At 36.6% G+C, this 11,439-nt stretch overlaps 1 protein-coding gene across 1 annotated transcript; it reads right to left on the bottom strand.

The window, feature by feature from the left end:
• Positions 1-5,471: 5,471 nt before the first annotated feature.
• On the bottom strand, positions 5,472-11,115 carry Cenpw (centromere protein W). The gene is made up of 3 exons (XM_005389164.2): positions 10,427-11,115; positions 7,372-7,485; positions 5,472-5,621 (listed from the first exon to the last, which is right to left on the bottom strand). The coding sequence occupies exons 1-3, from the start codon at positions 10,883-10,885 to the stop codon at positions 5,595-5,597; spliced, it is 600 nt and encodes a 199-aa protein (XP_005389221.1). The 5' UTR covers positions 10,886-11,115; the 3' UTR covers positions 5,472-5,594.
• Between the last annotated feature and the right edge of the window lie 324 nt (positions 11,116-11,439).

The raw sequence follows: 11,439 nt of genomic DNA, 5'->3' as shown, positions 1-11,439 counted from the left end.
CCTATTATTATGTTATCCTTCTTTTATTCTTTAAAATAAAAAAAAAAAGATAGCCATGCACCAACTGTTACACTAAGTCAGCAAAAACAACAAAAAGAACAGGTGGAGAGCAAATAAGAGATGAGATGGAAGGGGAGGGGAGGGAGGGAGACAAGGGGAGGGGAGGAAGGGGGATGAGATATGACAGCAAAGACATGGGGATGAAGAGCAGAGAGCATGGCACTTCTCTGCTAGTGGTGGCACTAGCCACCACATGGCACAACCCCATCTTCTCTGCCTAATCCATGTCACCATCATCACTGTGGACTACTGGAATATCTTCCTGAATTCTTTCTGACCTCTTGCTCTTCTACAGCTAATTTTTCTCATCAATGATCCTCGTAGTGATATCACTGCCCCATTCAAAACATTCTGTTGTATTTCTTTCCAACTCAGAAGAAAATTCAAAGCTCTCTGACAGCATTGGAGCCCCATGTTATCAGGTCTGATTCAGTTTTTCTTCAGCATGACACCACAAGGCTGACTTCCTTTCAGATCTATGGACACCTGCAGTTCTCTTTTCTCTTTCAGGGTCCTTGTGCTCATTGTCAGAACTCTCTTCCTCCAGATCTCCTGAAGGTTGACTTGTCGTATTGGAGATTGTTGTCCAAACGTCGTTTTGACAGGGCCTAGCTCATTGGTGGAACCCAATGAATAATCTGGACAAATGAATGAATGAATGAATGAATTATACAAGTGACATAAAATTAATAGTTGAAGAATGTGGGGAGTAAAGAAGGCTTAGGCAGCAGAAATGTTATTTCTACAAGTAAGTAGGAGTGTCTTGTAAAAAACTAATTTACAAGCACAGAAATAATGACAATGTAAATTTGACAGGAACTTCGTACCTAGACTAATATAAAAGAACTTGAAAGTTAAAAACACTTACACTTCACTGGATTTCCTCATGTCAAATTATTGATATGGCACGTAATAGACAATGGTACTGAAAGAAAAATAGAAGTACTTATTATATACACACCTGGAACTGATTCTGTTATTTGTATTACAAAGTAGAGACAATTTTGATTGCCTTTTTTCATTCAAAACTTTTATTTCATACAATACATAACTACTGTAAGGCCAAAACTTATTTGTTCACAGGAGATATGTATGGTAAGTTCCTAAACTCAATCTTTTTTTTTTTTTTTTTTTTTGGTTTTGGCTTTTTTCGGGTACCGGGAATCGAACTCATGACTTTGCGCTTGCCAGGCAGGCGCTGTGCTGCTGAACTAAATCCCCAGCCCCCGCTAAACTCAGTCATATACCTTAGATACCTTGCCACAAACCTGAACTCCACAAAGCTTAGTTATCTAGAAAGCAAAACTCCCAAGCCATGACTATACCTGTCTTTTTATTTCTCCTGTATTCAAATAACAGGCTTGCTTCATTGGCCTGCCTTTGTCCAAGTATGAGAAAAAAACCTGAAATCTACTATTTCCTTACCAACTCCTGGTTACTAAAATAATCTTCACGAGATCGTTTTCTTCATGAACAGCCCTAAAACCTTTCATTACCTCCTGGATCCTACACTAAATCTAAATACCTAGAGTTTCAAGTCTCACACCGTTTGAAGTTCTTTGTGACAATCTCTTCAACTTTAATAGATCTTTCTCACTAATGCTCAGTTACTTTTATGGTGTGTGCTTCTTGTCTTACTGTATTATTTCCTACATGTTTCCTGACAATCTTCAACTCACATTTTACTTTCCCACAAATTTTAAACTTGTTCCTCCCAATTATATTAGGAAGACTTCCGACCCAAATCTTTTATGTTATATCGCTCTGATTACTATGATCTTGAGGGATCTGTTAAATTTTTCATTTTCAAACATTTAAGAAAATTCTACAGTTAATATTTTCAAATGATTATGCGGTAAGTTTCTTTTTTTTTTTTCCTCTGGTACCAGGAATCGAATTCACGACCTTGCGCTTGACAGGCAGGCGCTGTGCTGCTGAGCTAAATCCCCAGCCCCTGTAAGTTTCTTAAGGACAGAAATATTACCTATCTTTCATTTTACTATCATGTTTGGCATGGAAGTTATTTAGCCAGAGCTAAATAAATATGCCTGACAAAATGCAGCATATACATTTAAAAATTGAGAAACTATTCACAAGATACTCATAAGGGTCTTAATAGATCTTAAAAGTACCTATACAAATATGGCCATTAAAAATTTGATTGACATGAATTTAAATTGACCAAAAATACACACATCATCGAAAATTTTGTTGTCAATAGTAAATTTAATTATGTAACAATCTTAAAATAGAAAATTTAATGGTTTAACTTACAACTAAAATTTCAATAGGTTTCCTAAAATACCTGAAAATTCTTTACAGTCTTAAAATTTACACTATTTCATTAATCAAACTCTCTTTATACAGGGGCTAATGAAAGATATGTATTCTCTTTATATCATGAGGAAGATATTTTTTAAAATACTGGTCAAAACTTTATAAAAGAAAAAATTATTTTCAAAATTATTTCTAATATGAACTTAGGATACTAATAAAATAAAACTATAGCATACATGTCAGAATCCAACATTTTTCCCTGCATGGTAAATATAAAGAAAATTATAGCAGACTCAATTCTAACTTTATTTTCAAACAAATTATTTTTAGTAATCATGCTTTATTTCTAGTTTTACACTTTAATATAAATAGGGATAAAGATGTTTTTCCTCTTCATTTAAATCTTGGCAGCCTTAACTCTCAAATCTTAGAGATAAAACTTAATTTAAAACCCACTATGAATAAACTGCTTAGTTGAAAATCTGGACTTCACAACTGAGGAGTCTCAGGACACGAAATATGGAGGGAAAACCCACACTGTCTAAAAACACAAAAATCTTCCTCTTATCTTACCGGTTGTTAAAATTCATAAACTAGCCTGTAATACAACCTTATATCATAAACACATTTTTACACATAGATAATATTTATTGTTTTTCTTTATATTGTGGTATTCTAGCTAGGGGTTACTCTCAGCTCACAAATTCCTAAGAGTCCATAATTAGCTCACAATTTCATTTTAGTGATGTCTGACACCCAAGTTACAATATTTAAAGTATTTGGCCAGATGATCTGAGTTCATTTATGCCAACAGTCAGTGGCTCTATTTGAAAATTGAGAACTATCAGTAATTTAACATCACTCAGATCTCAAGACTATTGCATTTTTTCCAGCCTTGTTTTCATGAAAACTGTCTAGTTTTGGTGTGTTGCTAAAACTGACCAGAAATTTCAAGAGAAATTACCGATTTTAAGTTTTCAAATGGACTATGGACTCAAATGTGTAATGAAGTCCTGTAGTTAACAAAAGTAAAACAGACCTAAGTGAAGTGAATCAAAGAATATGAGAGAAGTTACCATTTAAAGAGAGAGGCTACTATTTAGGCCCAACTGACTGTGATGTGTTATTGTCAGTGTCCAATTTTTCAAAGGAAGCCAGAAATTAAACTTGTATGTGAAATTTAATTTTTAAATGTAATCAGTTAATTTATTAAAAAACAAAAACCATATGTGGACTAAATAAAATTATCTGCAGGCCAAATATAGTACACAGACTGCGGTTTACGGCCTCTGATTCTTCCTCCCATCACAGCCAGTCAGTTGATGAAATCCCTCCAAGCTGAACACAAACCATTTCCTGAGTGGGTCGCCTTGCTGTCAGGAACTCAACATGCAAATATCAGGTTCTCACAAACTTGCCAGCACACCGTCTCTTCGGCAGGGCTACTGTTCACTCAACAAGCAGAGATTATGCTCATCGTTACATCTACAAATAATCTCCGAAGTGAGACTTAGCAGACCTAGGCAATTCTTCTTTCAAAGGATATTTCTATGTTAACTATGTCTCTGAGATAAAATTTAAGTATATATGACAAAACCATCCCAACTTCATTCAAGAAATACCTTTGAAACAACTTGTCTTCTAGCAATTTGTCTCTTCTTATACACAGCTTTAAACAAATCAGTGATTGCAGTTCAAATCCAAACTCTCAGAAGCTTGTTTTCTGTATGAGCACTTTTTAAGGAAAATTACAATAGTGGGAAATTTTTCAAGTGAAGAGGAGGTGTAAGAAAAAAATAAATCTAACCAAGATTTAAGACATCAATAAGATGGCTTCTCTTATTCTTTCATTTGTTTTTTCATTTTGATGCTAAGGATTAAACCCAAACCAAGCACTCCATCACAAAGCTATAATCCAAGCCAGCCCTTTTTATTTTCTGAGACAAGATCTTGCAATGTTGCTTAGGCTGACCTTCAATTCGCAATCCTATGGCTTCAGCCTCCTGCGCAGCTATTACAGGTGTGCACCACCATGCCTGACTCACTCAGTGTTGTACTCCCATATACAGAACATTAAAGCTATTAGGGGGGTTGGAAGTGCTACAGTCACATTGTAGTTCCTGAACTTAAGACAGTATGAATTAGCGTTCTGATACACTCAAACAATAGGACATACTTCATGTTAGCTTTCTTGAAAAAGTGTTATTTTTGAAGAGTTAAAAGTAATAGTAGAATTCATTTACTTTACATAAGAATTTTATATAGAGAGAAATTGAAACCTTACAGAATGAGTGCCTGCTTCCATTTTTTGAAGCATTTAAGATTGGCATTCTTTAAAAATTTGGTAGAATTCACCCTTGAAGCTGTCCAGTGTGGGTTTTTCCTGTTAAGGTATTTCTGATGACTCAGTCTCCTGATTTACACGTGTTTAGATTTTCTGTTTCTTCATGACTCACTCTTGGTAGCTTGTTTCTATAAATTTATCCATTCTTCAAGGTTATATAATTAGTTGCCATATAATTACTTAAAAGTTCCTTACATTTTTAAATTTCTGAATGAATACCTTCTTTCCAGGGTCTGCAGTATTGGAATCTACCAGATATGGGGGAGGGATGAGTCATTACTAAGACCAATTTTGTTTCCACACACCTTTTCGTGTATAAATGCTGTGATCATTAACTGTGGTATCAGCCTGAATATAAAACACCTGCCCAATTAGTTTAGCAGAGTTCTGGGTGTGTACCTAGATTTGACTGCATGTTGTCTTTCTTTATAAATTAAATTCATGGCATATTTATGGCTAACTCTAATCCTACAACTTAATTCTAAAAAATACATCTCTTCAAGTTATTTAATATAGTAAGATTTTATTTTTGATATTTAAAATATTTGCAAGAGCAACAAAACAAATAAACTGAAATAAGGGCAATTCAAAAAGAACAAAACGTAATTCCTGGGGCTGGGGATTTAGCTCAGCGGCAAAGCGCCTGCCTGGCAAGCGCAAGGTCGTGAGTTCGGTTCCCGGTACCGGAGAAAAACCAAAAAAAAAAAAACGTAATTCCTAAAAATAGTAAGACAGTAAAACAGTCCTATGTGTCATTTGAGACATTTCAATGCTAGCAAAAAAATACACATTCTTTGTCCAGCCAAAATTTTAATAATCCACAATATAAATTAATACATAAAAAGTGTTTTTACAACATGTTACCAACTACAATAAGCCATCATATAATATTCAAGGAGTTGTTCTTTGACTTCTAACCTCTGCTCTTCTTTAGAATTACCTGTGGGGGAGGAGGAATAGAGATTCATATTACACCAGCAGGAAACAAAACTGGTTCTAACTTAAGAAAAGTTAAATAGCTTTCTGTATATAATATGCACATCTAAATATATCAAAGCTAATTTGGAAAGAATTAGTGAATCCTTTGCATTATAAATGATTTAAATTTTCTCTAAATGGGCTTCTTCTCTTAATGAATATTAAACATACCTAGATTCTCAAAATCTGGTTTTATACCCACCTCTAGTCATTAATCTCTTCAACAGCAATTCGAAAATATCCAGGATAATGGTTTGAAACTTGAGGATTTTGGACAATTAGTTATCCAAAACGTTAAAGAATATTCTAAAACCCAAAAGCCTACTATAAATCAAGCATTTCACAATTACAAAGTAGTATAAACCCACTGCAACATAAAATTTCTCATATTAGGGTTACAATTATATCAACTGGAGATCAAGACTGTTTATCTTTTGCTGCATACCTTGTTAAGTAGACAATTTTCAAAACATACAACTGGTGGCAGAAATAAGACAAAAGGGGATCTTCAGTTGTATGCAGGCCCAGAAAATCAGGCTAGAATACCCCAAAATTTTTGTAAAAGAACATGGCTATTACTTTAGGTAAGTATATATATATATTTATAAACAAATCCTAAATTTAAAACATACAGATACTACTTAGGGTCTTAATCCTTATTTTAATTTCAGAAAAAAATACTTATTTTTATTTTAATATTTAGAATGTTTATAATTACAGGAGAATTTAAAAGTGCCTAAAAATTGTCAAGGCACATCCATTCCTATGCTTCCCACATACGGCATTACACAGGTCTACTACCTAGCCCAGTACTTCGCTGTCCTGCAAAACATTATGACAGGTACTGCAAAAAAACGTATTATGTACTCAAACGAATTCACAAAATGCTGATTATATATTCAAATGAACTTACAAAATGCTCAGTTGAGCAGAATTCAGCAAGTTTCCTTCCTAGTATATTTTTCTTAAATTTATATAACTATAGTTTTTAATATTTTATTGGTCTATAATTTGAAATAAACATCTTCTAAAATGTGAACAAAGAAAAAGTCTGACAAAGACAAATTTCTTCTACATCATCCCATACTCGACCATGACTGCAAGTCTTGAATATTCTCGTGGAAACCAGCTCTACATATAAATAATAGCACTATGACTGATAAAGGAGTTATTATGGTATTTTAGATTATTTACATTTATCTAAGCACAAAAGCTTCTAAGAAGGAAATCTACTAACATCTTTTGGAAATAATTCTTCAGAAATCTATTTGGAAAACTGCCCTACCTGGTACATTTTTCCATTATAATAGAAATACCAGTAAAAACAACTTTTCTGTTTATAAGCGATTTCATTCATAAGTCACTCAGACCTCAAAGCAAAGCTAGGAACTCAATCAGGTAATTAGGGTAACTTAAAATGATGATGAAGAAAATTTTGACCAATTTCAATGTTATAAAACTGCTCAGCAATCAGAAAGGTATTTTCCCCTAAAGAGTAATAAAGCAGTAGCAATTAATCTTGCAGTTAGAAATCTCTATATTGTACATACTGGGAAACATCTAAATCCTTTCATTAAAACTCATCAACATGAAAAGCCAAGTACCAACTCAATCAACAAAGCTGAATGAGATATCAGAATCAGGCAGAGGTGATGACCTTCATAGTATTTTTAAAGTTAATTCTTGCTCAAGGAAAGAAATTCCAGTTGTACCTTTGCTGCAGCCAATACATGATCCTTCTTAATGATTCCACACTTATCCTCACAAGCATTTATCCTGGCTTCTTCAGCCAACCGATGAATAAACAGTAAACAGTTTAAATGAATCTTTAAGAGAAAATGCAAACAGATTTTTAAATTCAAACACTAACGTTTTCAAACAATGACTTAAATTTATCATGTAATTTAAATTTCAAAATATGTTAAAATATAACAACTACATCTTATTCTACACCCTGAGAGCCAAGATTTTTTAACTTAAATTATTATTACATGTTTGTAGTACATAATGATTACATTCACCATGGGGGGCTGGTGTGTGTACGTAACACATCTTAATTTTTTTTATATTCCTTCCCTTTTTCTCCCGTCCTCCTCCCTCTACTTCTCCATCCCCTTCAACCAGAGTCAAAATATCTATCCAACGCCTGGCATGGTAGCACAGGTCTGTAAATCCGGCACTCTGAGAAGCTGAGATATGAGGATCATAAGTTCAAGATTAGTCAGGGCAACTTAGCAGGACACTGTCTCAAAATAAAAATAACTAAAAAGAGCTGGAGATTTAGCTCAGTGCAAAGCCCCAGTACCACCCTCCCAAAACTGAAATATTAATTAAAAATGTTAAAGAATGCTGAATTTGAAAGTATATGGACCTTCAAATTGATACTTATCATTACTTACTACCTGTGAACTATCATCATGTCAAATGTACTATTAATAATCTTTAAGCCTTTTTAAAAATTTTGCTTTAAATAGATTAATACAGGACTATAGTTTTGTAAGCTACTAGCATTGTGGGAAGCTGGGCAAAGGATACATGGGACCTCTGTACTATTTTCAGAACTTGTGAGTCTATGACTTCCAAATAAAAATATAAAACAATGTACAAAGGGGTAGGCTTCAAAAATTAGTCCCTCTTCCACATCATTCTCTAGTCAACCACGGTAGCATTTCTTACATATTCTCATAAAAAAACTTTATGTATATCCAAACCACATGTCTTGAGATCATACAATATGGTATAGTATATAAACTGTCTAATGCATACATCCTATATATATTAGAAAATGACATATATCTTATTAGAAAATGAGATATATGTCATACACATTTTGGCTAAAGGTATTTTACCCAAAATTGACAACCAAACAACAAAAAAAGTGCTTATCGATCTACACACACATAACTTAAAAAAGTTAAGATGCACACAGTGCAAGCAAGAGATAACGTAAAGTGAGCTGCAGTCTTACATCCCAACCCTCCTGCAATCACATGCAGTGCTCCCTTAATTACTGCTCCTATCTTCCCCACCCTGCTTCAGCTAGGTGCTTGAGGGTACTATCAGCTTATATCCAGTTAGATAGTATCTTTATTTTCTATCTTTTATTTGTGCATGTTTGGAGTACACGTTTACATTAATCTTAGGGAGTGGGTACATGTACTGAATATATCTTGATTTTTATTCCCCTTCCCACCACCTCCTTCTTTCCGTCTCTAGATCCCTTTTCTGCATTTTCATTATTATTTTTAGGTCATGTTTACAACATGTAAAGATTACATTCACTGAGGGTAGCTGGTACATATATAGGAAGTATTTTAAATCTTTTCATGTCCTGTACGCTTACAATCCGCTCCACCTTCGACTCTTGGTCCTCCTTCCATTTGTTAAACAGTAACTTCAATACATATTTTCTTTCACTATTTGTATTATAAGCAGTACCTGATCTTTACAGCTAAAACAATTCATACACAATAGTACTATCTGATGTACTGCAAACAATACTTACTAAATGTTAGGTAATATTTCAAATGCTTTACATTATGCAGCAATCTTTAATAGATTCATATTTAAGAGTGCGCTAATGATAATCTGAGGAAAATAAAGAGTTTAGGAATTTAAATTTATTAAGATGATGAACCTGTAAAAGATACTCTGATACACTTTTCTGTTCAACTTTCCTGCTTAATTCTCACAAATACTCTGAGGTAAAGCAATACAATTCTTATTCTTTACATTACAACATGTCATTCAATTTTTTACACACTTCCAGTAATATTCCACTTTTTATTGCAAAAATATTCCATAATATGGCACAATTTCATCGGTTAATCCATACGTTCTATTTTAAAAGATAAATAGCTTCCAGATGTCCTTAGGATATAAAGCCTATATTCCTTCTCACTAAAATCCACTTGACTAGACTTTCCAGTTTCATCTCCTGCCTACCTCAACCCCCAGTTCTACACTGTGTCTTCTAAAGTACTTGCAGAATTCCAATGTATCTTTGCCTCCAGAAATCCTCTGGTTTGCAGACTTCCCTGAGAAGCCCAACCTACCAGAAGGAAAGTATACATAGATCAACAGCACCCTGAGCTTCCTATCACAGCATATAGTACCCTGAGTTGTAGTTTTCCTTCCTCGATGTATATGAACAGCAAAAACTATAGCTACTCTTCTCAACATTGTTTCCATTACAGAAATATGTATTATAGGCATCCAACACACAAATTCTGCATCGCATGTTGGTTTGACTGGGGATTTTTATTAAGAGAGCATTATGCTTCCGGTATTACAAGTCAATGGCTTTTGTAGCTAACAGGTATTCTACTGTGCGTCCAGCAGGATCAGTTCTTTAAGAGAGCAGCATAAATAAAGCACACGGGTCAGTGCGTTCACTCAACGCACTGAAGAGGCAAGAAGTTTAAGAACGACCCAGGTTGAACTGCAAAACTCTACTTTTCAGAAGGTGCACCGCGCATACCCTCAGCAAGCACACTAATCTCCACACCAGACTGTGCTCCGTTCGGGATATTCCGGGCCTCTCAGGGTTCTGGGCACACTTTGGTCACTGAGCGGATGTTGCTACCGTCTTTCTAGCGAAGCTCCCGACTTCCGCCTTCCGGGTCCCGGCCCTGAGCCACAGGACCGCGCGCGGACTAGCAGGGAGGGGCAGCGCCACCCCGCCGCCGGAAGTGCCCGGCCGGAGCCGGGGCGAAGGGGCAAGGCGGGTGCGGCCCTGCCGCTCCCGGCCCGGGGCGCCGCGCTCACCAGGACGTCGCCGCGCGTCTCCAGGCGAAGGTGCGGCTTCTGTCGCTTGAAGACGCGCTTGAGGAAGCCGCGGGGAGCCTTGCGCTTTATCTGCTTCCTCTGGGAGACGGTGGACGAGAGCGCCATCCCGCCTCGGGCACCCGCCTCCTCGGCTTCTGAGACCCTCGGAGCGGCGCAGGAGCTCAGGGGAGCTCGGGCGGGAAGCTCGGGCGGGAAGCTCGGGCGGGAAGCACGCCCCAGGCCGGGCACCGCTTCTTCTGTCTCCGAGACTACAGCTCCGGCGTTTGAACCCGCCGCCAACGCTGCGTGTCGGCGCCCGGAAGTGACGTCACCGCGCGGACCCCGCCGCCGGAAGCGCCTGGCTGCGGATGATTGACGTCGCGGTGGGCGGGGCCATGTCCTTCCTGACGTCATGGAGAGGCTGAGGCTACCTATAGTTCTGTGCAGTGACTGCTGCATGGAGCAGTTTCTCCTAGGATCCCTGAGGTGATGGGGAAATGTGTGAGTTCCTGAGCCTGGGCAGCTTCATTTGCTCTCCAAGTTCTCACTGCAATACTGAGCCTAATATCAATGGACTAAAGTGTTTATAGCAGTATAACTCATTATCCCTGTACTTTGGAAGAGGCCTATATATCCGTCAACAGAGGACTACACAAAGTAAATGTGGTATTTACACACAAGGGAGTATTACTCTGCTATGAAGATAAACTTCAGTCATTTATAAGAAAATGGATGCATCTTGAGACCATACTGTTAGGTGAAGTAAACCAGACATACAAGCTTAGATATCACATGGTTTCTCTTATATGAAAAGCTCAAATTGTTAATTCATTAAAACACAAAATAAAAGATGAGTCATAGGACACAGGGAGAGATCTTTTACAAATGGAAAGTGGGCTAAGCAATGGGGGTGTGGGGCCTGAGAAAAAGGAAAGAGATATTAAAAAGAACTAAGATGTGTTATGTACATGTACCAACTCCCCACGAGGAATGTAAGCATTGTATACTGCAAC

Source organism: Chinchilla lanigera, unplaced genomic scaffold (genome assembly GCF_000276665.1).
Source record: "Chinchilla lanigera isolate Chin_1 unplaced genomic scaffold, ChiLan1.0 scaffold00035, whole genome shotgun sequence".
NCBI lineage: Eukaryota > Metazoa > Chordata > Mammalia > Rodentia > Chinchillidae > Chinchilla > Chinchilla lanigera.
The sequence above is the reverse complement of the archived record's forward strand: the minus strand, read 5'-3'. Positions and strand labels throughout refer to the sequence as shown.

What these genes read in the sequence shown, in the direction of transcription:
- Cenpw (XM_005389164.2), bottom strand. Translation starts at nt 10,885, where the DNA reads ATGCAGCAGTCACTGCACAGAACTATAGGTAGCCTCAGCCTCTCCATG. An exon ending in AGACGCGCGGCGACGTCCTG is followed by an intron (nt 7,486 to 10,426) that starts GTGAGCGCGGCG and finishes TTTCTCTTAAAG; the next exon opens with ATTCATTTAAACTGTTTACT. An exon ending in ATGTATTGGCTGCAGCAAAG is followed by an intron (nt 5,622 to 7,371) that starts GTACAACTGGAA and finishes CCTCCCCCACAG; the next exon opens with GTAATTCTAAAGAAGAGCAG.